The sequence below is a fragment of the Carettochelys insculpta genome, chromosome 7, assembly GCF_033958435.1.
Source record: "Carettochelys insculpta isolate YL-2023 chromosome 7, ASM3395843v1, whole genome shotgun sequence".
Classification (NCBI taxonomy): Eukaryota; Metazoa; Chordata; order Testudines; family Carettochelyidae; genus Carettochelys; species Carettochelys insculpta.
This window is the reverse complement of record NC_134143.1, coordinates 52,217,065-52,242,013: the sequence shown is the minus strand read 5'-3', so window position 1 is coordinate 52,242,013 and position 24,949 is coordinate 52,217,065. Positions and strand designations below refer to the sequence as shown.

Here is a 24,949-nt window from a genome sequence, read left to right as displayed (position 1 = left end):
AATCTTCTGGAGTACAATTTCATGCCTTTCATGCACAAAATCGATCTCTCTGGAGTCTGCGGTTGACCCCCTGTACTCCTCCTCTTGAGAGAAGTAAGGGAGGTCAAAAGAAGAAATGCTTTCGTCAACCTCCTTCAGCGAGGACAGATCTTACAGTTGACTGAAGATACATCAATTCTAACTATACTATACTATACTATACTATACTATAACTATAGCCTAAGAGATGCACAGGCTATTTCTGTATGTGTCATCACTGAAATCAGACAATCACACCACAGAGAAGCTCTTCTTTCTAGGCCTCCAGCCATTTTATATAATGGCCCAATTCAGTTAGGCAATGAACACCTCTTACAAGGTGCTCAGCAGCTCAAGCCCTGATTGAACCCCAGGGATAGCAATTTATGACTTATGTTTTCAGAATCACTACTGGTTCCAATAGTTTGCCCCATTTTAAGTAGAGGAATCTCAGGCTGCCTACTCTGAGTGCTTTACTAGTGTAAGACTATCAGTATATTATAAAGGTAAATCTCTTCTGGGGCAAGTCTACACTTAAAATGGTGCAGCTGGGCTGCTGGAGCATTTCAGTGAGGATGATACTACACTGACAGGAACGCTTCTCCTGTCGGCCTCGTTAATCCTGCTTCACCATTGCTGGGAAGATTCTTGCTAGAATCTTACTCAATCACCTGCTCAGCATTGCAGAGAAAGTACTTCCAGAGTCCAGTGTGGTTTCAGACCGTCATGAGGCACCACCAGAATGATTTTTGTAGCCAGGCAGACCTAAGGTCAAAACCACCAGCAAGAGATCTATATGACCTTTATCAATCTGACCAAAGCCTTCAACGCTGGCAACCAGGAGGTTTTGTGGAAAATCATGTCAAAGTCTGGCTGCCTGAGCAAATCTGTCACCATTGTAAGACACCTCCATGACCAGATGATTGCCTCCAGTGCCGTGGCTCCGCTTTTGAAGAAAATAACCTTTCCCTGGTTGCAGAAGAACACCATAAAAGAAAAACAACAGCCACGCTGTAACTGCAGCCCAACCCTGACTTCCAACACCTTCTGCAACATCTGCCAAGGAGCCTGTGGCTCAAGGACTAAACGCCTCAGTCATCAAAGGGGCCATACAAATAAAATCTGTGGGAAAAAAATCATCCTTAATCTTGAGGGATCACTGACAAATCCACCTTTCTGAGAGGCGGTAAGTAAGTCAACGGGAGAAGTTCTGCTGCCAGCTTAGTGCTGTCTACCCCAGGCATTAGTTTGGTATCACTGTGTCACTCAAGGGGGTGGATTTTTCACATCCCTGAGCAATGCCGTTATCCCGTGCATGTTTATAATACAGGTTGAACCTCTTAAACCCGGCACTTTCTCATCTGACAACAACCGTGGTCTGGCAGGAACACGGGTGTTGCAGAACCAGACTCATGGGTCTGGGGCCAGACCCATATCAGTGGGGGTGGGGGACTGGGGCCAGCATAATGGCCAGCATCCTGGCCTGGTCCAGAGATGGAACCCCCCTCGGCCCTGCTTCAGCATGGAGTGGAGCAAGGTAGAGTCCATGCTGGAGCTCGTAGCAGCAGCACAAGGCTGGGGCTGGTGCCCCCACCTGCCAGAGCCCCTGCAGGAGTATGGAGCTGGGGCTGAAGCCTCCACCTGCTAGAGCACCGTGACAGCCCCATGAAACCTGGAGTCCTCAGGGAAACAGGAGTCCAGGGCTGCCTGGGGCAGAAACCCTGGACCTCCCTGTTCCGGTCAATTCTGTCATTTGGGATCTATTAGGTCCTGACTATGCCGGCCCAGAGAGGTGCAACCTGTATAGGCCTAACCCTAGTGTGGTATACTGGCAAAGCTGCACTGCATGTAGTCCTATAGCAAAACCACCACTGTCCCTCCCATCCAATTGAAACAAAATAGACTTGTAAAAGGATAACTTTGCTCACATAGCTGCATCTACACTAGACACTTCTGCCAGTCAGGGACTGCACCTCTCTATGACCCTTATGGACATAGCTGTGCTGAGAGAAGTCTTTAGTGTAGACATAGCCTCTTTCTCAACATCACCCAGTTTTTCAAACTGGAAAGGAATCTTTTAAGTGCAGCCACTGTATATATTAACAGTATTTTTAAAATCCCCAAGGAGTCTGGATAGTTTACATTTTATGCAGGGCTCAAATTAGGGCCATATGTGCAATTATTCTTTATCGCCTCCTCTCCCAAGCTGGCATTTTGTGCTCTAGAATCAAAGCTTTCATTTAAAACAAAAAAACATGAATCTCAGTGTCTTATGATTGCAAACACATAACCAAATTGATTACAACAGGCGAAACACTATTGTATCAGTTACATATCTAGCAGATCTAAGCACACAGGCACAAACTGTATTTACATACATATGCCCAGGGTTTCTTTCCCTTCCCAGCAAGCTGTAATGGAAGCATTCATTTATATCCTGCTTACACAGGTCACAAATAAAGGGGAATAGTTGAGGGGCATCACAGTCCAATGCATGGTGCACTGAACAGAGTTAAGAAACCTGTATTCTATCCAAAGCTTTCTAATATGCTGTGACATCTTGACAGTGGCCAAGAGAGTTTTGCCCTATGTGCCCTAGTTTCCTCTCCCACATTTTTCACTGTCTTATTTATTTAAGCTTTAACCCCTCAGGCAAGGGACTGCCTTTTACCACATGTACATATAATGCTTAGAACAATGGGATCCAGATCTCGGATGGGCCTTCTAGACATTACTATAAGACCAATAATAAATAATAGGTACAATAATAAAAGATCATTAGTGGAACGCGGTGGGAAACTTGTGGCACATCTGCCTGAGCTATTAGCATATAAATCCACTTTGTGGGTGTGGGGCAGAGAAACGAAGACAAAGGGTCTGTAGTCTTATTGTTTTTATAAGCGCCTTCTGATGCTGAAAATATTTTTTTAAAGAATACTTTAGGAGCTGAATCTACTGCATTGGGGGAGTACTATTGTAAAATTCAAAAATGTCACTGGAGCTCTAGGTAGTCACATATTTTCAATTTTTAGGACAAAAAGTGGCTTACTTTTTGTGAAAACTGACCTTAGATTGCGGAAAGCTGTATTTGTGAAATAGTAATACAAAAGTTTACATAGGCATTATTCTTTGAGGTTCCAGTCCCGAAACTGGGCCTGAGTGGTTGAATTGATTTTGGCACACAGCTCACTGAAGGTTTTGGGTTTAACCAATACCTGCTGTTTCATAGGAAGGTGAAAAAAGGAAACTCACAATGTATCCAATCAATTGGCTACAAATGGAGTAATAAACACTCCATCCAATTTAAGATCTCAAATGTACTTAATCTACAATTAATCTTGGCACTATTTTGTGAATAATAACACTGAATATCAGTGCAATAATACAGATACCATATAACAGCACTGTAGTTTAGCAGTGGTCATGATGTACTGATCTAGCCCAATGCTGTTTCATTTGAGAGATTTGATGGAATAAGAGCACAATGTGGAACTGCATCAGAATGAAGGGAAATAATTCTGCTTAACACCTGCACTTGCAGGAGATCACATTATGCTTTGAATCATTAGATTTGACCATGAGATATCTTATGTCGAACAGCTGCAGAATATTTTAGTGGCCATGAAGTAATCCAATATTATTTGATTCAGCCTCTTGCATGAATGGGTTCTGCAGATTAATTCTACACCACATAAAACAGAGTTTTATTTAATTTATATTTACTGTCGTCATAATTTTGAGTCCCCTTCCCCTTCTTCTAGTTATTTTGGGCTGGAGAAAAAGAGGGAACTATTGAAATTTTATTAGCCCCTTCATAATTCTCAATACATCAGTCAACCTCCCCATTAATTCTTACATCATAAATTCCTCCTAGAATCATACCTTGAACCATATTTCTGGCATTTCTTGTGCTATCTTTTTGGTCATGCTGTAGCAAAGCAATATCTTTTACTAAACAAACATTTCCAGGTAGCTTGTCCTTACACTGAGTGGATCTCTGTTGATATTTTTTTAAGAAAAATTACAAAAATAGTTGTTATTTAGAACATTATGAAAATTGGCTGATGCATTTGTGAGGGTCTCTCATATAACACTTTAATTTTCTCTCTAGGTTAGACATTCATATTCTCATCATGCTGTCACAGTACAAGACATTACACTATATCGTATAATAGCTGAGAAGGAATTTTGTGCTCATTTTGACACAAATATTCAGTGTGACTCAATACCATGAAGTGACTCTTGGGATTTTAGAGTGATGAGGGATAAACTGGCAACATGGTATTCTGATGAAAGCTTATTAAGGGCACCTACTTATTCACGCAACGATTTCTGGCAATTTGCCATAGCCAAACTGAGCCAAATTCTCATTTCATTTTCAATAGTGTGGCTCTGTTTGAGGAGATTTTTTACACTCCATCAAAATGCCTAAGCCAGTACTGGAATACTGATTTTCATGCTTATTGCCAAATGCATCTAAGGTAGTAGGGTTTTGTAACAGCCTTAGCAAAACTATGCAAGCCAGAGGGGAGGAGATATGAATGACCACGAGAAATGACTATGAGCCAGATGCCCTCCTAGCTAGGGTCTCTTGAAATTGCTGAAGTCTGTATCTTTGGGAAAAACAAAAAACAAAACAAAGCAAAACCAATAAACAAAACCCAGGAAGTTTAGCTGTTGTGTAGAAATACAGCTACAGGACTAAAAGCTTAAAAGTACTACTTTGATTTTTTTTTAAATTATTATTATTATTATTCACATGTTGCTAAAACTGAAGCCGTTACTAGCATAAAAGGGTTGGCCCAGAGGAGTAGCCATGTTAAGTGTATAGATTCACAAATATTAAGCAGTACTGTGGCATGTTACAGACTAATACATTTATAAGGTCATGAGCTTTCATGGGAAAAACCACAGGTCTGAGACATTTGATTGGATTTAACCTGGACGTCCCTTGGAGTTCATATGGACAGATGGATAGCTGGCCACTTGAACCTTGTCATTTGACCACCAAGACCCCTCCAGACCATAGTTAACTGTTGCTCTAACATTTTTGCATACCTGTTTGTGCCAGAAAGCTAACAAAATACAGGTTGGACCTCTGCAATCCAGAACTCTCTCATCCAGTAAACTCCATAATCCCATGATTTTAGTAGCGGGCTGACCATATATCATGAGTGTGGCCAAGTTTCTCATGGTCCCCTAAAGTTTGTTTACAGCTACCAGTCCTGGCTCTCAGTGTTCTGTGCTGTTACATAGCTGTAATTTATCCCAAAATGTCTTTCTTCTAAGAGCCCAGTAAGCAGTGGAAGTGTCGGTAATGTGCTAGAAAATATTGACCTCCCATCCTCTGGTAAATTCTCTCATCTGGCACTGATCAGGTCCCCAGGGTGCTGGACAAGAAAGGTTCACCCTTTAGTAATTTTGGATAAAGGCACCTTGAGTTTGTGCCAATCTTCAAACATATCAATAGGCCACATCACCAACAGTTTATCTCCTGATGCCTTCTCACAAAGTGTAAGCTTATTAAGAGCTTCAGGTTGAGAGAACCCCAAGTAACAGTTCTATTGACTTCAGTAAAGCTACTAATTGATTTACAATAGTGTATGTGAGAGGAGAATCAGGTTCACTGACACCGTCGGTAGAGCAATACAGTCAGGCTGCATCTACACTACCCATCCCTTTGGAAAGGGCATGTAAATGCAGTTGATCAAAAATGCAAATGAGGCACAGATTTAACTACCTCACACCGCATTTGCATACTCCCACGGGATCTTGCTTCCAAAAGGGGCTGCTTTCAAAACACAAGCAACCATCCACACTGCTGTTTGTGTTTTGAAAGCAGCCCCTTTCAGAAGTGAGATCCTGCAGGGGTATGCAAATAAGGTGTAAGACATTTAAATCCATGCCTCATTTGCATTTTTGATCAGCTGTATTTACATGCCCCTTCCGAAAGAGCATAGATGCAGCCTCAGTGGCTCCATATGGCCCACTTCAAAACATTCTTCTAATTACCTAAAAATGTTACCTTGCCCTTCACTATTTGTCCTGCAAGCATCAATGAATGCCTGAGGTCACATTAGCAGCATTCACAGCTTTGCATAGTCTTTACATTTGCACAAGGTATAGGCAGCTCAGTCCTGTGGTATTTTTCCATTCACTTTGAACAGGTGCAAGTTATTGTAAAACTAAGCAGACAGGAAACAATCAGGCCTTAGATTTTCCCATGCCAAAATGAGATCAGTCTATATTTTAACTTTTGTCCCTACCAGACAAGCTTCCCTCCTTTTCAAAAAGATCAATTAATCCTATCAGTTTCATTTATGGAAAATTAAAAGAGGCTCCTTGGAAAATTCCACGAACTTGGAATACAATCTTATATATTGGATTAATGCCTAGAATAGCATAAAAGGGACAGAAAGGAACTCCAGACACAAACGAATGTTATTTTTTTTTCATTATCAAGAGAAAATCATGGGTCCTGCCTTCTGCATTCGTTCCAGTGTATGTAAGACTGAACCTAACGTTTGTACACTTGACGGTACAAGGTACTTCCCAGTCAATTTACAATTTACTGCAGGATCTGGCCCTAAAATGAATGAGTTGAGACGGACTTCATGGTTAATGTGACGGGCTTCTTATAGTTTGACAGAATGGAGAGATTGTTCAAAAACAATTAGTTCCATGTGAAAATATGATGGCTGTGATAATAGCTAAAGTCGCAGAGGTATTTAATGACCTGCTGCTGAACTACCAGCCAGGTAATTGAAAGCAGGTCGAGGGACTAGTTTGGTTTATGCAGTTTGAAGTATATTTTCCCCTTCATATATATGTTTATCTACCATGGTCTCTAATGGGAGCTATATAGTAACATGGAGTGAATATGGGAGAAGACATCTTAGGTTTATAGCCTCATTTTTCTGTTAGACATGATAACTCTCATTCCCTCACACCAGCCCATCAAATTCTAGGATCACAGGGAAATTGACAAACATAGTTTAATACACAATCTGAGGCAAGCAAAAAATTGACTTGAGATTAAGAGACATTCTATATTGAAAACTGTACAGGGAGAGAAGAGAGAACCAAGCATGAGATTTCTTGACATTGCTGACTGCAAGTCACAGAGCTAGGCCTCTATCTTGCAAGTGCTGAGTGACTTCAGGAGTCAATGGAATTGAAGATGTTTAGTACTTACAAAATTATTTTACAGGATAAGAACATTTTCCTAAAACTGGTACATTACAGCTACCTAACATGAAATACATACACAGGCAAAACCAACAACAAAACATTCAGAGCTAGAGAAAACTGACAAGCTCCCTCTTTTTAAATGTATACCAGTGGAAGTAAAACATCAAAGTTCTCCTTTTAACAGGCTTTTAGGCGTATGATCCTCATCTCTGAACAAATCAGCACCAGCTACTACTTCTGTGAAGCCACATTATGAACATTTTGGGCCAGATCGTCAGCAAGGGTAAATCAGCAAAGATCCACTAAAGTCAAGAGACATATCCTGATTTACATTATCTGGGGATCTTACCCCTCATGTTTGGCTAGCATATAATAACATGAAATCTTCTGCATCATGTTTCACATTCAGCCCCATCTTCACTGCCTTTACCACTACACTGATACTAATACTTGAGTACAAATTTGCACCAGCAGCAGCTACTCACTGCTGTAGAGTAAATTCCATATGGTAATTCACATTTCTCATATAATTGTCTAAACACCAAATCATTTTCAGTCCTAAACTTAAATTCCAGCTCTCTGTATGATGATTTCTTCAAGAGCAGCAGATGAGGAAAAACTTCAGAAGCTCACTTTTTTCTCTAATGTAACCTTTCCAATGTATTAACTAACTGGAAATAAGTACAATACTACCACTATTTTCCACTCCTATGCCTGAGTAATAAATTAGGTTAGCAGATTATTAATACTGATATACTGTATATTCAATGTTGGTCCTGTAGGGTGACATTATGAGTCTCCGATTGTTGTATCAGTAATTTAAACTGGGTTAGTTTGAGCAGAACTGTTCAACTATTAAGCCAGCACACATCTGTCCTTCTGCAGATGTTGTAACTAACACCCAGGAGCAGCATAACATAAGGAAGCATAGCAATAGTAGGCAAAAAAAATGAGGTGTGAGAAAGAAATACAGAAATTAAGTGGTGACAAGAAATGAAAATTCAATGAGATGGGGAAACAGAGACGATATAGATTATGGGAATCTCTTGGAAAAGTCTTCCTTAGGATTTATGGGGCCCTACACAGTACTATTAAACTGGCGCCTCATGCCCAACAGCAGACAGAGCGGAGGGAGGACAGATTTTTAAAAAATATGATTATATAATCTTCAGCACACACATATTTTTAATGCAAATTTTAAACTAAGGTCCTGTAGACTAAAACAGTAAATTCACAGAACAAAAAAAGCAGTCTTGTGGCACTTTAAAGACTAACAATATAATTTATTAGGTGATGAGCTTTTCTGGGACAGACCCACTTCTTCAGATCTGGAAAAATTCTGATAAATGATAACTGAGACTAAGGGAATTTAACAGAAAGATGGAAGAAAATTAAATAAGAACCATCAAGTCATCTAGATAGGACAGAAAGAGGAGGTGGGAAGGAGGGAAGAAAAATAGCTTCTGCAAGTGTCTATTAAGTTAAGTGAGCTAACTGTGATCACTATGAATACCAAAGCTGGGGAAACTGTCCTTGTAATGAGTAAGGTAATTTATATCTTTGTTGTGGCCAAGCTGAAAAGTATCCATCTTGAGAATGAACTCCACTTTAGATGTCTCCCTTTGTAACTTGGTGTTAAAGTCTCTTTGTTTTAGAATGCAGACTTTTAAGTTTTGAATGCCATGACCTGCTAGACTGCAATGCTCACTGACAGGTTTATGTGTATTCAGATTCCTAATGTCTGATTTCTTTCCATTTTCTGGTGAAGTGATTGCCCTGTTTGTCCAATATACGTAACAGATGGACATTGCTGGCACATAATGGCATATATCACATTGATGAAAGAGAAAAGAGAAAGAACAATAGATTATCTAAACTACTTCATACTACAGGATACTACAACTGCGACAACCTCAAACCACCTGATAATATTGTTAACCTTTCCACCTACAGACTTAGCGCAGTGGAAGAGTCTGTCTTATCCTGGGGACTTCCTTCTGCATCATGACCCCCATGAACTTGATACAACTTTGTGGTGACTTCAAAGCCTTTTAGACACTTGCAGAAACAATTTTTGTTCCCATTCCCCTCCTCCTTCTGTCCCATCTAGCTGATTTGTTAGTTTTTCTTTCTTTCTTTCTTTCTAATTCTCTTCACCTCAGTTATCATATATCAGAATTTTTCCAGATCTGAGGAAGTGGGTCTGTTCCATGAAAGCTTATCACCTAGTAAATTATATTGTTAGTCTTTGAAGTGCTACAGGACTGCTTTTTGTTTTGTGAAGATATAGACTAACAGGGCTATCTCTCTATGACAGTAAATTCAGAAATTGATGAAATATACTTACTGGCTTCATTACCAATTGAATGACTCTTTCACAGGTTCATTGTTCTGCTAATAGGCCTGCTAGAAGGCTATTACATTTGTGAGTTAACAATCTCATCTCCAGAAGACGACTCACCAGGCTGCAGCAGCCACAGAACACGGATAGGATGAGGCAGACAGTTGGACATTAAGATGCAGTGGTGCCCCACACAGCCACATATTCTATATATTAGTAAGTACCATCCTGTCCTTTGGGTGTGGTATTTACATTCTAGTTCACCAGAGTATTACAAAGGGTTTCTATTAAAAGCTCGTGTCAAACTGATCATCACAACTTCTGTGAAATATGCATGCAGACAATATATAATGAGTTTTGCATATTGGAAAATATGTTCTTAAGACTTCGTCACTAAAACTGCATTGCTCAGAAGTAGCACCTTGAAAATGACTTCTCCAGACGGCAGATGGGAAACGCTTATCTCCCTGGCTGACCATTGCATATTTGTATCTCTTGCAACAGAACTCTATTTGTATAGTGAGTCAAATGCTAATTCAGAGCTCCCAGGGACTTCAGAAAGAAATTACCAGTAAAAGGTAAACAGAAATGGTAAGGGAGGAAAGATAAAGGAGAGGGAGTACCCTGTTTTAGATGTGAACACCAAAGGACTAGAGGGGTACATCTGGAGGTGCAGAAAGACAGTCTCATGAAAGAAGAATCTCAGCAATTTTGGTTGAAAAATGCTGGAAGGAGCACTTTGGGGTATGAAGTATCTTATCAGACAAAAACAAGAAGTCTTGTGGTATCTTGTAGACTAATAGCTTTTTTGGAGCATAAGCTTTCATGGTCTTTGCCCACGGAAGGTTATTCTCCAAAAAATCTGTTAGTCTAAAAGGTGCCACAGGACTTCTCGTTGTTTTTGCAGATACAGACTAACATGGCTACTCCTCTAATACTTAACAGGCAAGCATCCATCATTTTAGTTGAGTATAAATTCTACAATGCATATTAAGATTTTATTTTATGCCTAGCAAACAGAAATATTGGAAAAGAAGAGTTATCATACAAATCCCTTTGTTTTTGTTAAAATTTGATTGGTTTATAGTGAAAGCAAGTGTAAGTGCTGGGTGCTAAGTGGAGCTGCGTCCCAAGGTCTGTGGCCACACTTGGCCAAAACTTCGAAATAGCCATGCAAATGGCCAAGTGTGGCCACAGCCAAGGTGTGGCATAGCTGTGTTCCAGGGAGTAAGATGCCATGTACTGTTCCTTTGGGAACAGTGGGCCTGGAAAGTCTGACTATCTAGTGGACAAGGAGAGAGATATAGGATATTAGATATGGTGTGGACACTCAGAGGAGTGGAGGCCCCATTGCTATCCTGCAAGAGGGACAACAAAGCCCACATGGGCTGAGAGGGAAATGGTTGTGTTGCTTGTGGCAGTTAGGGAGCTGACACCTGGCAGGCATAGACAAGGCTCCCTCATATTAAGGGCATGTGGTAGTGAGATACCTTACAACTTTGTGTAAACCCAGGAAGCATCACAATTAGAGACAGACACACACTAAGTAAGCCAGAGAATGAAATTATGACTTTAAGAGATTTTCATATTCCTGTTTTGAACTGAAATAAAAAGACAGTATTTTTAAAACTTACCTCGTATTTAAGAGACATCAGATAAGCTACATGACACCACACAGCTTGTAATGAAAGTTTAAGTCAACATATACAGGTTAAGACAACAGCTCATTAAACATTATGATCAGACTCAGACTGGCAAATATTTAATTGCTAAGGTCACATATTATGACCTCAAAGGGTCCTGAAATCAACTTGGTCACCTTGAGAATGAAAGTGACAGGGTTTGTGACATCATCAGGAACCTGAGATGTGTATCTAGCATGAGTAAGGCTTACTTAGTCTCTGTTGTAGCACAGGCATGAGGATGGCTTCTACCAATTTTATTAAGATGCCTATTTAGTATTAAATGCATATTCAGGCTGAGATTTTGAAAGCTGCCTAAGAGATTCAGATGTCCAATTCTTTTCAAAAATTAATATGAATTAGGTACCTAAAGGCCTTTAGGAGGCTTCAGAAATCCCACCTCTGTTGTTCTAGCTTGTTTTTACAGGTAACACTTGGATTTTAGGCACTTACAGTACAGCTTTGATAGGTACACGAGCTGCAGCTACAGGAGTGACTAAGCCCCTTTACACGTCATTTATTTGCATTTATTTAAGTTCTACAGTGCCATTAATTAAAATACATTATTAAGTGAGGTAAAAGCACAGAAAAAAACAGGGCTTTCTAATGTCAAAACCGTGACTTTGTGTACTAGCTGATAATGAGTGTTAGTTTACCAGGGAGAATTTGCATATATAAACATTCCAGATTTTCAGCCCCAAAATATGGTATAGAAAAAATACATGCATAGTATGATACACAAAAATGTTTCAATCACTTGAGATCAGTCATTTCACATTTGCATCAAAATCAAAAAGGCCTATTGCTAGCTGACAGTTCTTTAGATGCCATCCACTATTAAACTCAGCTGCTGGAACACAAGTCAAACTCTATTTGCAACACGCACAGCTTGCTGTCAGGAAGCTTGACAATAACATTTAAATGTAAAACACTGAATGAGATGAAGTTGTGTAACTACTGGGCTAGATCCTTTTTGTTGCCCTGTACCTTCTATAGTAACCTGTGCCACTGCAAAGTGAGCATAATTTGATACCACTTCAGGATGTCAATAATTCACCCCCCTCTTTGTGCATTTTGCATGGGGGGGTAAATTTTAATATATAAGGCATGGAACGACAGAGGATCAGGCCAACTGCATCTGGAAAAGGAAAATACCTTGTCTTTCCACAAAACAGAAGTTCCTGATGCACAGTTCACTTGCCCAATCCAAACTATTGCCCAATCATGACTATTGGTGGTTCAAGGTGTCCCATCTGGTGATATGATACTGGCTTTTCTCCTGATTTACGGCTGCCAAATTGCATTAAAAGGCAGCTAAGCAGATATCAAATAATTTTCTAATTTTTTAGTATATAAGCAACAGTTGTAGGTGAACAAGTGACTGTGACGTGTGATCACAAATGGGAAGAGGCCCACCAGACATTTTATTCAAATGAGGCCCACATTAACATAAAAAAATTAATCCCCTGAATTGGATGTTTTCAGAATGACTGGTCTATGGAAGGGGTTAAGGGTTGGTATCTATTGCTTGACTGATATCCCTACTAAGGTCACATAAAAAAGGGATAGAGAATAAGACAGAGAATATCTTATTACTGATGTATAAATCTATGGTATGCCCACATCTGGAGTTGCCTCATCGCAAACAAGATATCTTGGCACTGGAAGGGGCAACAAAAATCATTTGAGGTTTGGAACTAGGTCTGACCCAGCATGGCTATTCTTATGTTCTCAGGAAAACTAAATGTGTTGTAATACTCCATCAGTTAGAATGAAAAGAAAAAGTTCACCCATTCTCTTTCCTTATTGTGGTGGGGATATTATCCACGTAATCCCTTCCTGCATTCCCCAGGAAGCTGTTGGCTAACTATTTGGTGCTCCAAACTGACATAAGTTCAAACTTTTTAAGTTACTGGGAACTCAGCTGACAAACCAACTAATGTAGCAATTCACTGGTGTCATGGGCTGTTTTCTGAATGGTATGATCGTGCAATCCTTGCACAGCTTTAACTCCCACTGAAGCCTGCGATGAAACACAGTTTGACTGAAGGAGACTTACTTAGCAATACCCAGATTCCAACATGGGTAAATCCATTTTGGGGGAAAGACACTTAGAAAGCAATAATGGTTAAAATATTTAAAGGTAACAGTAGATACTTGGTTAGTTTTACTTACAATGTGATATTGCGCCAAAAAAGGCTCTCTATGTTGGCTGCATGCACAGAGATGTCACATCATGAAGCAGGAAGGTAATAGTCCCTGTATGGCTTCATCACTTGAGATATTTAAAACTAGTCCAGACAAAAGCCTAGATAAACTCAGGAATATACTGCACTTGTGGTGAAATGGACTAGTCAACCTAATGCATCTTTTCCATCTTTTCATCATGAACTCAACAAAGCACAGTTTTTCAGTTTCTCACAGGTGACAAAAATCAAACCAATCACCTTCCATTTTAATGAGCAGTCTACGTGACTCATGAATTTTATTAGGTTTCCTAAGGTTTGTTAGAGTTAAAAGCTGATAACTATTTGAGTGCTCATTAATTTTTGGATCCTAACAAGAAAGACCATGCCCACTGGAGTCACATCAGTTGTATTTACAACACTCACATAGGAAAGTTGTAATAAGGTGACAAAACACCTTGTTATCTACTATACAGAAACATAATCATATGTGTATTACTTTGTCATGTGTACAAATAGTGTAAACCATTTAAAAAGACACCACTTCCCATATGGCTACTACAATTATTTCCTCTTAAAGCATAGGCAGATAGATTGTGGTAACCTCACACATCATTTTCTAATAACTTCTAGCTAATTCTGACTTTTTAAATGGAAACCACTGTTTCTCTTGATCCCAAGAAGTCTCAGAGTATTCTAGATAACCGCCTGTATGATAAACCTCATGCAGCATCTCAACAATGTGCAGCAGAGCTCTGCATGCATAGCACTTGCCTCTCAAAATACCAACACAACATTTGTTCTTCAAAGTACGACTGCAGATGCCACAGGCGTACAGGCAGTATGGCTGAGCAGAGAAGTGAAAGGATTAAATCGAGAGCCCTGGTGAGAAAAATGCCACTCCCTTTCTGTTCTTGCCCCTCCCCATTTCCCTTCTCCTCCTTACCATGGTTTGTCGTTTCCCTTTTGACTTCGAATGGCAAGAGGTGTGCGTCTACTGTAATAAGTATTCAAATTCAAACTGTGTTAAACACTCCATCATTGGGAACTTAGTCCCTTTGCAAAACTTTAAGTGTCTAAATATGGATTTAGAAACCAAAGCTGGTCCCCTGTTTTGAAAATAGTGGCTTCACTGCTCCATCCTGCTGAATGTCCCCATTGATAGCTTGCCCTGCAGCAGCAACTTTTCTGAATAGAATACCTGCTATTGAATCATTTTATCATAATAAATAAATAAAAATAATGATTAATATTAATAACAATAATATAGTGATTACTAAAACATTTCTGACACGACAACATACTGAGTCTAGTGGCCACAACAGAGTATGAAGAAACACGTCTATCAGAATTCTATGACTTGTTCTGCCACTGAATCAGTGCATGACTTTCAACAAATGCCCTTTTGTTTCTCATCTCCCCCCGCCCCCCCAATCCATAAAATGCAAACAAAACTCAGGCACAAATGGTCATTGTTAAATTTAATTAATTAATATTCATACAATGATCAAAGGCAAAGCACTTCAGAGGGGATGTAATCCAGGGTTCAGCCCTCCTATGCTCACTACTGCATCCCATGGTACTTTTCACAGAAGAAAAGGTACTATTTTTGGTGACTTTGCCAAAACCCAATTCATCTGCATATATTTTGCCTATTTGCATTCTTTCGCTGCATGGGCAATATTTTTCTTGCCCTCAATTGAGCCACAGTGATTGCTTGTGCTCTAACAATGAGAAGTCCTGCAGCACCTTATAGACTAACAGATATTTTGGAGCATAAGCTTTCAGGGGCAAAGACCTGCTTTGTCTGTAATCTTAGTCAATAAGGGGCCACAGGACTTCTCGTTGTTTTTGTGGATACAGACTAACACGGCGACCCCTCTGATACTTGTCACCATTCAAAGTGCTTGTGCACTGTAAAACAGCTGCCACATTCCATGCCATTGAAGGCTACGCTTCAGAGGTGACCAAAGCAACCCACTCAGCATTTATTTCCCACCTGGCTCACAGAGCTGCTGTGAGGATTAAATGTTATATTTGTCAAATGCTTTTGAGATATTTGGAAGACATATTTTGAAGCCTGGCAAAACATTGCTGGAGATGAAGCTTCAGTCTTTACACACGGGAAATTGCCATCTATCTGAGTTGCCAGAAGACTGGTCTTATTTTCTTAAATTAAAGATTGGTTCTATCTTATTTTAATCAGAAGGAGCACAAACCCTTCTGAATCCATTTATTTCTTATTTTACACAATTCAATGAAATTCTCTTTTGGACTAAGAGCTATCATGATGTGTGGAACAGATATTTATATCAGAGTTACAAATTCTTACAGATAGAGGTATATGCTGAAAACATGGGTGCCATTTCGACTTTACCCTATATTGTGGCAGGTGACATCTATCACTTGTATATTCAACAATATATCCACATCAGTTCTAGAAATGAAAATGTCTAATTTATGCTCAGACTCATCATGGATTTACTTTTGCAGAAGCAAAGATTTTTATTATCTGCTTGCATAATAACGTTATGATGGGTCCTTTTCAATCTGAATCTATGAAACAGACTCATCAATTTATGCAAATTACTCACCTGTCACATAACTCCACTTAGGAATTTGAATGGACAATTTAAAGTCATCGCCAATACACTGTTTATCAGAATTATCTTCTTTCTGCTTTGTGACAATTAAATTAGGAGTTCCTTTGAGTGTATCCACACATGCTGGACATTCAGAGGGAGATGTACCTTTGCAAAGGCATGCAGTACTCATATAGTCCTTCTGTACCATCTGTTTTTTATCTGCATTACTTTCTTTTAAATCTGCATTTGAATTTGCTCTGAGTGGAGTCTTGTTTTCTTCTGGGAGCTTTGTTTTAAGTATCTCAGCTATTGACTCTTCATTAGCTATGCCATCTGCTCCATCTGGTGTTAATGTGGGTGAACTGCAATTTATATTGAAGGACAATATTGATCTATGAATTTTTGGGCTGTTTTTCTGAGGTTGGTCAATACACACAGAAAGTGACTTGTCGAAGTAATAGATTGTATTTGGGCACTGCTGAGAAATTCTGAAGTGAACAGAGGAAGTGAAAGAAACAGGTGCTTTTTTCCTGTGATTGCTGCCTGCAGGAAACAATCTGTTTTCTTTGTTTTCAGTGTTAAAAATCCATTCTCCATGCCCTTGACATAGTTGTGAATAAGAATCAGAAACCTTCAATCTGGGAGTATATCGGTTTATAATAGATTCTTGATTATGCAAAGGTTTGCTGTGCTGAGCTTGTCTTGCATTGTTTGAAGTAGCGGTCAAGTTCCTTAGTACCTCACCTCCCCTGCATTTCAAACACAGAGAATCAGTAATAGCTACCTGCACTGGGTTGTTAAAAGGTGGAACAACCCGTCGAGCAGTAATGGTTATGGATGCAAATCCTTTTTTATGAGAGTTTGTTCTAGATATGTTGTCATTGAAAGATGCATGAATTCCTAATCTGCTGGGAAGTAACGTGAATGCTCTATTAATGTCGACTGAACTATGATTAGCCAGAGATTGCTTCATATGATAAGCCTTAGGCTGAGTGATCACAGACTGCAACGGCAATGCGGACCCATTTTCTTTTGATTTATTCTCATCAATCAACTGTGAAATGACTACGGATGAAATCATTTTTGTGTTTTGTGATGCTGCAGCCACCTGCAAATGAAAAAGATCCAAATTATTAAGATATTATATTGTGATACATGTAACTATTTCTCCTTTGGAGTCTGTAATAGCGTTGCTGAAGTTTTCTTGTTAACTTTATTTTTGTACCAGTTTGCTTCCTGTCATTTCAAAGACATGTTCCCAAAATCAATTCACAATTGTCTAGAAGAGTTCAGCAAAAATCAAATCCAACCTAAAACCATTAATTGAAATGATTAACTGATTTGGAGTATTGGTCCTATGTTTGTCTAACAATATGTATGATTGTCAATTTCAGATTATAACCTGCTTTCTCATGCTGATCTCCTGAAATATTAAAAGGGCTTACAGCACTGACTGCTTGTACAAAATGAACAATGTAGGTGTACTGTGATTGCAATTGGAGTGTTTATGGGGAAGTTGGGTCCATGCTATTGCACAAAAACTGTGGGGAAAATTTCTGTATGCTTGCTCCCACAAAAGAGGGTCACAAAATTCCTGTAGGTGCTTTGGGTATGATTTAATTCACCAGCTTAAAATTTGCTGGATGCAAAAAATAACACGGTGACAAGGCATATGTCCAAATTAATTGACAGCAGTCCAGACTCATTTTTATAACCATCTATCTTAACATAATGTACCCAATGTTCTTAGATGTGACAAAGAGTGTGCTATTATTAGAATTTATCAGACAAGTGCAAGCATGAAGTTTAACTCTACTTAAAATTATCATCAAGATACTTAGTTACATAATGCTTATTTCATGAAGCATATATGACCCAAATTCTCTGCTGCTGTAAGTGGTTATATCTCCTCTGAGGTCAATGTTAGCTGCATCAGTTTAAACCAGCAGCAAATGTGGCCCTACCGTCTGAGAATTCTCCGTCCTCTCTCAAAGTTCCCACTGAGTCACAAAGTAAATTTTGCACAATTGAGATGATGATGATTGTTATCTGAATGATGCATTTTTTTATTGTGGTGGCTTATGGGAGATATTTTATTGTTTGTAAAGTTATTCAGGTTGTTTGCCCTAGAAATTCAACTGAAGGTGATATAGAACAGTCAGTCAGCATCCAAACTTCTCTGCAACAGTTTCACCAATGCGCCTCAATCCTGTTCTTAAGGGACAATTTTTGGGACAATTAAGATTTCTTTATATCCCTTCTACCTTTAATTCTTCTGCAGTGCTTGCTGCCTAGGCAGCAAATTGAGGTGGTTGGTTATGTGATGCAAACAAATGTCTACCAGGAACTACATAGCGGTAGTAATCCATTTCAGGTATGGCATCAGCCAACTGGTCCAAAACACTGAAATTATGAACATGGCTAGACTCAGTCCTGTGATCATTAAGCCAAAGACTCATCAGCCCATTACCCAACCCCCTCGGTCAGTCATCTCCCAAAAGTGAATACTGGAATACAATAGAACCCCACAGTCAAAAACAACAGAATTTTATGAGCGAACCTGTTAACCACACACCTCATTTGGATGCCAGAGACATGCAGTCAGGCAGAAGCCAAAGCAAAATATAACGGCAAATTGAGCACCGAGCTGTGTTAAAGGTAAACTACTGAAAAAAAGAAGAAAGTTTAAGGAAAAAAGATGTGACAAAGTTTGACATAAATTTTTTTCTGTGCTTGTTTCATTTAAATTAAGATGGTTAAAGTAGCATTTTTTCTGTATAGTAAAGTTTCAAAGCTGTATTAAGTCAGTGTTCACTTTTAAGCTTTTCAAACAACCACAACATTTTGTTCAGATTTATGAAAATTTCAGTTATGAACAAGCTGCATTCCTGAGGTGTCCATAACTCTGAGGCTCTATTGTAGTTGTACATTCAGAGATATATGGCTATTATTTGAATTGAACTCCAGAGTACTCAGGATGTACATGTGCACATAGATAAATATATATTCAGATATACACACCCAAACGTTCAAATAAGATAACCACAGTTATGAATGTTTCAAGTAAAGTACAGGATGTACAGTCATTTGATTCACATTTTAGTTATGTTAAAAAACAAAACAAAACATGCATGTAGTTTGACTTCATAGTCACAAAATGCTACTCTAATTTATCTATGTTTGTGAGAACCATCCCTGCATATGTGTAATTGTACCAGGCATCAGACGACATGTTACACCTGGGGTCAGCAACCTTTCCAAGGTGAAATGCTGGAATTTGACCTTTTGAACTCTGTGTACAGTTTGAGTGCAAGTGATACTTTTTAAACTCACTAATAGTCTTACTTACAACAGCTTCATTAATAAATAAAGATGCAGATCTTTACTGTTTAGGTGGTTGTGGATAGCATTAGCCGGTCTTTTGTGAATCCACAGGCAACATGGCTTTAAGCAAGCCCCTGGTTGCAAGGGAGGCGGGGTGGGGCTGAGTTCCTGCCTCACATGCCAATGAAAATCAAGACACATGCCACTTTTTGCACCCATGCCTGGAGCTGCTGACCCATGCATTACATACATATAATGTCACAATTTTCTGGTAAATCATAAATAGGGAAGGAATGATGGCAGAATTTTCTAGCCTTCTTAAAGTCTCTGCTGAGGTTATTTTCCCTCAGCAGATAGGAGAAGTGTGGCTTGTTCATCTTCTTATAAAGGTCATCATCCCCACCCTGCCACCATCACCAAGCTGAAAGTAACAGCATGTATAGAATGGGTTGGATTCCAGTTAATTATGCAAAGCTTTGGAATTTGTTAGGTATGTAGCCTTTGTTAGCTTAATTGTAGTCTGATTTTGGTAATTGGTTAAGGCTTTGCTTTTATATATCCACATGTCAAGAAGCCATTATAGTATAATAGGCCTCCCCTGGGCCCATCTTTTCTCTCAGCAGTAATACAAGTAGCCTGCTGGTAAGACATGGCATGAGGGAGTTTTTCAGAATTTTTCTTTTCTTCTGTTTATAGCAAGAGTTAAGGTCAAACTAGTAATGTTGAGTTCTTTCTGTCAATCTTTGCTATTTGCATCACTTTCCACTATCAGCCAGTGCTCAAGCTTCCCCCACCTACTTCTGACTGGAAAGGTGTGATAGTCTTCCTCTAATTCAAGTAAAGGTCACAGAATGGCCTGACCTTTACTAGAAATTGCCCAGAAAGACTGATACACAGGGTGCGGGCAGAAGAGACAAACCCAAGTTAAGGTCACCAAGAAACTTGGGGTATTTTCAGGCATTCCAAGGAATTGGAGCTTAATTTAGCATCAGTATTTAAGCACTATGAGTAAAACGGGTATAAGAACCCCTTGCTGCAGGTGGCAGAGCATGCAGTACAAAATTTGTACCTGAGGCCTGCCTGTCGCCTTGTCAGGGCGCCACTCTCTCTCTATATTATCTCTACTATCTCTGTTACCTTTTGCTACTGCTATTCTTAGAACAGCCTTTGTTTTTCTATTCCTTGACTTTATATTCTACCCGCTGCAATAACACCTTCCTCAGCAGTCCAAGGGAGTAGGCCTCAGCTTTTGGCAGTTCAGAGGAGTCAGTGAGTATTGTACCCTGCTTGTAAGCATAAGTTTAGACCATAAGTGCAGTTACTTAAGTAACTTGTACTAGCTGTTATAACATTGTTAGTAAAAGCTCTGTCTGTAACCAGATATTAATTGTATTTGACATCTTTCAATTTGTATCTGTTAAATGCTGCTTTGATACACCATGTTGCTAAAACAAACAAACCATAAGTGCTGCTAAAAGTGTTATCTATGTAATCACTAGGATTCCCAATAACTCACCTGTAACTTGAGGCACAGACTGTCTCAGACTATAAAATTTAACCAGGGAAAGGTGAGAACCTTAATCTTTAAATTTTAAGTCAGATTGGTGAGTCTCCCCAAATTCTTAATTCCCATAAAATTCCCTGTTAATTAACAAGTAGATGAGGAGACTATTAATATAAATGTGATAATGAAAGACGGAAGAATGTTTTATTTGTGTTAGAAGGACTCTATGCTTTGCAAAAGTTTAGGTGATATTCAATGCTTTTTTTTTTCCTGATGATTCTTATATTGCACCTTTTACAATGGTATCTGAGCACCCAAGCCTTTAATAATAAAACAAATCATATAATACAAATATTGACTAATTTGGACAGCAACAGCTGTAAAATATAGCTCAAGAGGAATAAAATGTTCTCCTGGGGTTTAATATTCTGCCTGAAAGCTGACAGCAATCTATTCCATGCAAGGAAGTATTTTCACCTCAGAAATTTGTTTATTATTTCTGACCCTGGAGCCAAGTTGTACTTGCTTTACTACCCCTACTAAAATTTCCCTGTATCTTCACAGATCCCTTTTCTCTCTTCCTTTGCTCTTTTCAACCCTTGCGCTTGACATTATTATGTATTTCTACTTCAGCAGCACTTACGGGTCTCTTCTTGGTCACCTCCAGAGCCTCATACCAGAACACCAACCTGCTGTCCGTGGCATAAGATGGGAGGCCAAGAGTGGTAACTCCAAGGTCAAACTATTGCCCTATCTGATGTCTTATTGCCATAACAGGAAAAGAGAATAGAATGCTGTCTTTTAAATGATCCTCAGAATAAAGTTTAAGGAAGACAGATTTTTGGGACATAAACAGCTGAGCAAATTCAGGAATTCTCCCTATCTTCTAAACTGACTGTTTGTGATTCTGGCACTCCAGTACCTTTCCTGCCCAAGGGAATGTATTTTTTTCCTTTCCCTAATTTTTATCAGGGCTTGAGTAATATTTTTTTCATATATTGTATTGTGTTATATTTACTTCAACCTGAATTTTTAAGCCCCTTCCTTAGCTTCCAATCTTCTCAATCTCCCTTCAATTTTTATAGATCAGTGAGGATAAACATGCCTCAAAATGCATTATTTTGTATGTTGCTCATGTGCTCCAGCAATTAACATGAGAATTACTTAATTTCTTTTGTTTAGTACAAAACATATGGAAATCACATGTAATGGTCCAAATGCAAGTCAGAAATGCATCTGATTAGTTTCAGTTCATTTAGCTGTATTTTGAATTATTAAATTATAAAAAAAATGAATTGCAAATAATGTCTCCTCCCAATGTTTTGAGAAGATAATGCATCACTCTGAGCTAACCCAACGTTCTTTTGGGAGTTTGCAAGTTTCTTAGGCTGCATCTACAATACGAGATAAAATCGATTTCTTAAGGCTGGGTTTTATCCATTTGATTTAGAGCATCCTCATCTTCCCACAAAATCGACTTACTGCTGCCACACACAAATAGATTAAATCGAGCTTAAATTGAGTGCTTCAGCTGTGTATTGTGGGAACCTGTCCCACAGTTCCCTAAGCCCCATTGAATTCTGGACCCACAAGTAGATGTGGGTACATGATGCCATCTTCCCACATTTCACTCCCCTCTTTCCCCTGCCATGTTAAGTATGTTTAAGAAGACACAGTTGCTACACTGAGACAGTAGGCCTAGGCTTTACTTTGGGCTTGGATATTGATTTAGGCCTCCTGGGAAAGAGGACTCTAAGTAGACATGGGTGCTACATTGAAACTCCAATGAATTATCAGTAATGGCCCAGGGCAGCTAAAAGACACTTCTGACATCCACAAAAATCATGACGGCCCAAGGAGGCCCTTTCAGGAACTCGAATCTGGATTTAGGCCCCCTGCAAAAGATGACCCTTATGTACAAGTAGACACGGTTGCTACACTGAAACTCGAATGAATCATCAGTAATGGCTTGTGGCAGCTAAAAAACAGTAGACTTTTGACAGCCCTTAAAATCTTGACCAGCCACGGAGACCCTTTCGGGAACTTATATCTGGATTTAGGCCTCCTACCAAAGAAGACCCTTATATCTAAGTAGACACAGTTGCTAAACTGAAACTCAAAGGATTCATCAGGCTAAAAGACCCCAGACTACAGCCAGGTTTGGACCTGGAAAAGAAGACCCTACAGACAAGAATACTCCCCACTGCAAGCCTTACTTCAACAACTGTGGTAATTGTATAGCTAATACATTGCCTTCATTAAAACATGTATGGCTTGGGGCAGTTAAAAGATCCCAGCTACAGCTTGGAAAATCGTGACTCTCACCATGTGCAAGCTGCCTGGAACCTTGCACCACATGTCCTTTTATTGGTTTGGGGTCAAGCCATGTGATGCAGCTGGGTGCAGGAATGATCCAGACTATGCAGCACCACCAGGGGAGGGAAGGAAAGGGATGTGGGGGTCAGGACAACTTGTATATGGCTGAAAAGAAGTTTCTCATGCTACCAGACAAGCGCACCCAGCTGACACATGCTATGGGGGCAAGGGGCAACGGCTGGTGCCAGGCAGCACAAAAAAAAAGGCAGCAAGCAGGGGTATACACAGAACCACAGACCCCACAGCTGCACTATTAGCAAAGAAAAAGAAAGAACATTTTTCAGCCTCTCAAGACCCTATAGCCACAGGCTTGCAGGTGCCAAACTGTAACAGTCTTCCTGTTACCTAATTCCTCCGCACCTTAGAGTAATGGAGATGGAAGAGGCCAGAGCGGAGAACTGTGGGGCATATATGGGACATTTGTGGAGGCTAATGAATTTGATTTAAAGACATGCTGCATCCTCACTAATCTTCACTCAGAATTTTAAATTAAAATTGAACACTACACCAATCAGGTTACTACGATTTTAGGATTTCGATATCATGTCAATTTTAGTGGTCCATAAATTGAGCTAATGGAATTTACAGTGAGGACAGGCACTTGGAAAAATCAGGCTAAATGATTTAAAATCGATTTTATCTCATAGCGAAAATGCAGCCTTAGTCTTAGTGCAAAAGGAAAGATCATTCTGGCGAATTGCAAAGCCAAGGCTTTACTTCCCAGGGATCAGATAAGAGTATCACACACACTGCTTAGCTAATTTCTATCGCTGGTTGCATCTGCCCCGGGGTGCTTCTCAAGAATCTTCAACAAGAATATATTCAGTAAGGTGAATTACAGCTACTGCAAACAGACTCATGACCCCTTAGCCATCACTTTATTTAGCTTTTCTGCTGCCTAAGTTGAGTGTGAGTGAGCCAAAACCAGCTGTAAACACACTATATGGAGATGGGATGATCATTTTTAAACCTGACTACTATGACAGTCCAGCTGTAGGGTTTTGGTTTTTTTTGTTCTGTTTACCTTAATGGAGTAGGATTCTCTCACCACAGCGTTATTGTACTGAAGGCTTTTCAATTCTTTTGGATGGTTAGCACCACACTGTTTTCCTCTGATTCCTAGAAGGCGGAAGATAGAAATATTACTGTCAAGTACGTGATGGCATAGCTAAGACGGGGGTATAAAATAGAGTACAAAATGATACCACTGACATAAACGGATTCTTAATGGTTTGGGATCCAATTATCTGAGAGACAGCATCTTCATTTCCAGTGGCTGAACTTTACACTGCACTGTCAGGCTGTTCCCAGGACTGATTCCAGTACAGTCTCACTGTACTGAGGTCTGACCAAAAGCACGCTGAAGTCAATGTAAGACCTCCCATTTACCTCTAGTGGGATTACAGGCATTGCGAAGCTGACCATCTTTTGCAGCCTACAGAGTCTAAGGCTATATCCACATTACCAAGTTTTGTCACCAAAAACTGCCATGACCGTATTTTCTTTTGCATCAATGCACACCCTTCCCCCCACTCTTGCCATGTTTACACTGCCTGCAGAGATGTGTGTGCCTTGCATGACTCAATGGGAAAGCTGAGGCTTACGTTGCAAAAGGTGCTTTTAAGTGAAATGTTCCAATGTTAGGCTGGAATTTAACAACCTGCCTTTTGTTACATTGGCCGTGTCTACACTAGCCACAAACTTCAAAATGGCCACGCAAATGGCCATTTCGAAGTTTACTA

General features: G+C 39.6%; 1 protein-coding gene across 2 annotated transcripts in view; it reads right to left on the bottom strand.

Moving 5' to 3' along the window:
- Positions 1–24,949, bottom strand: part of C7H10orf90 (chromosome 7 C10orf90 homolog) — a 221,692-nt gene that overhangs the window by 45,847 nt on the left and 150,896 nt on the right. Inside the window, exons 2-4 of one of the 2 annotated variants that reach the window (XM_075000468.1) lie at positions 24,232–24,326; positions 18,579–18,669; positions 16,013–17,111 (exon numbers count right to left, since the gene is read on the bottom strand). In XM_075000468.1, the coding sequence (XP_074856569.1) occupies positions 16,013–17,084 (1,072 nt within the window). In that variant the 5' untranslated portion in view covers positions 17,085–17,111; positions 18,579–18,669; positions 24,232–24,326. The remainder of the gene's footprint in view (positions 1–16,012; positions 17,112–18,578; positions 18,670–24,231; positions 24,327–24,949) is intronic. The other variant, XM_075000467.1, reaches the window with a different exon arrangement.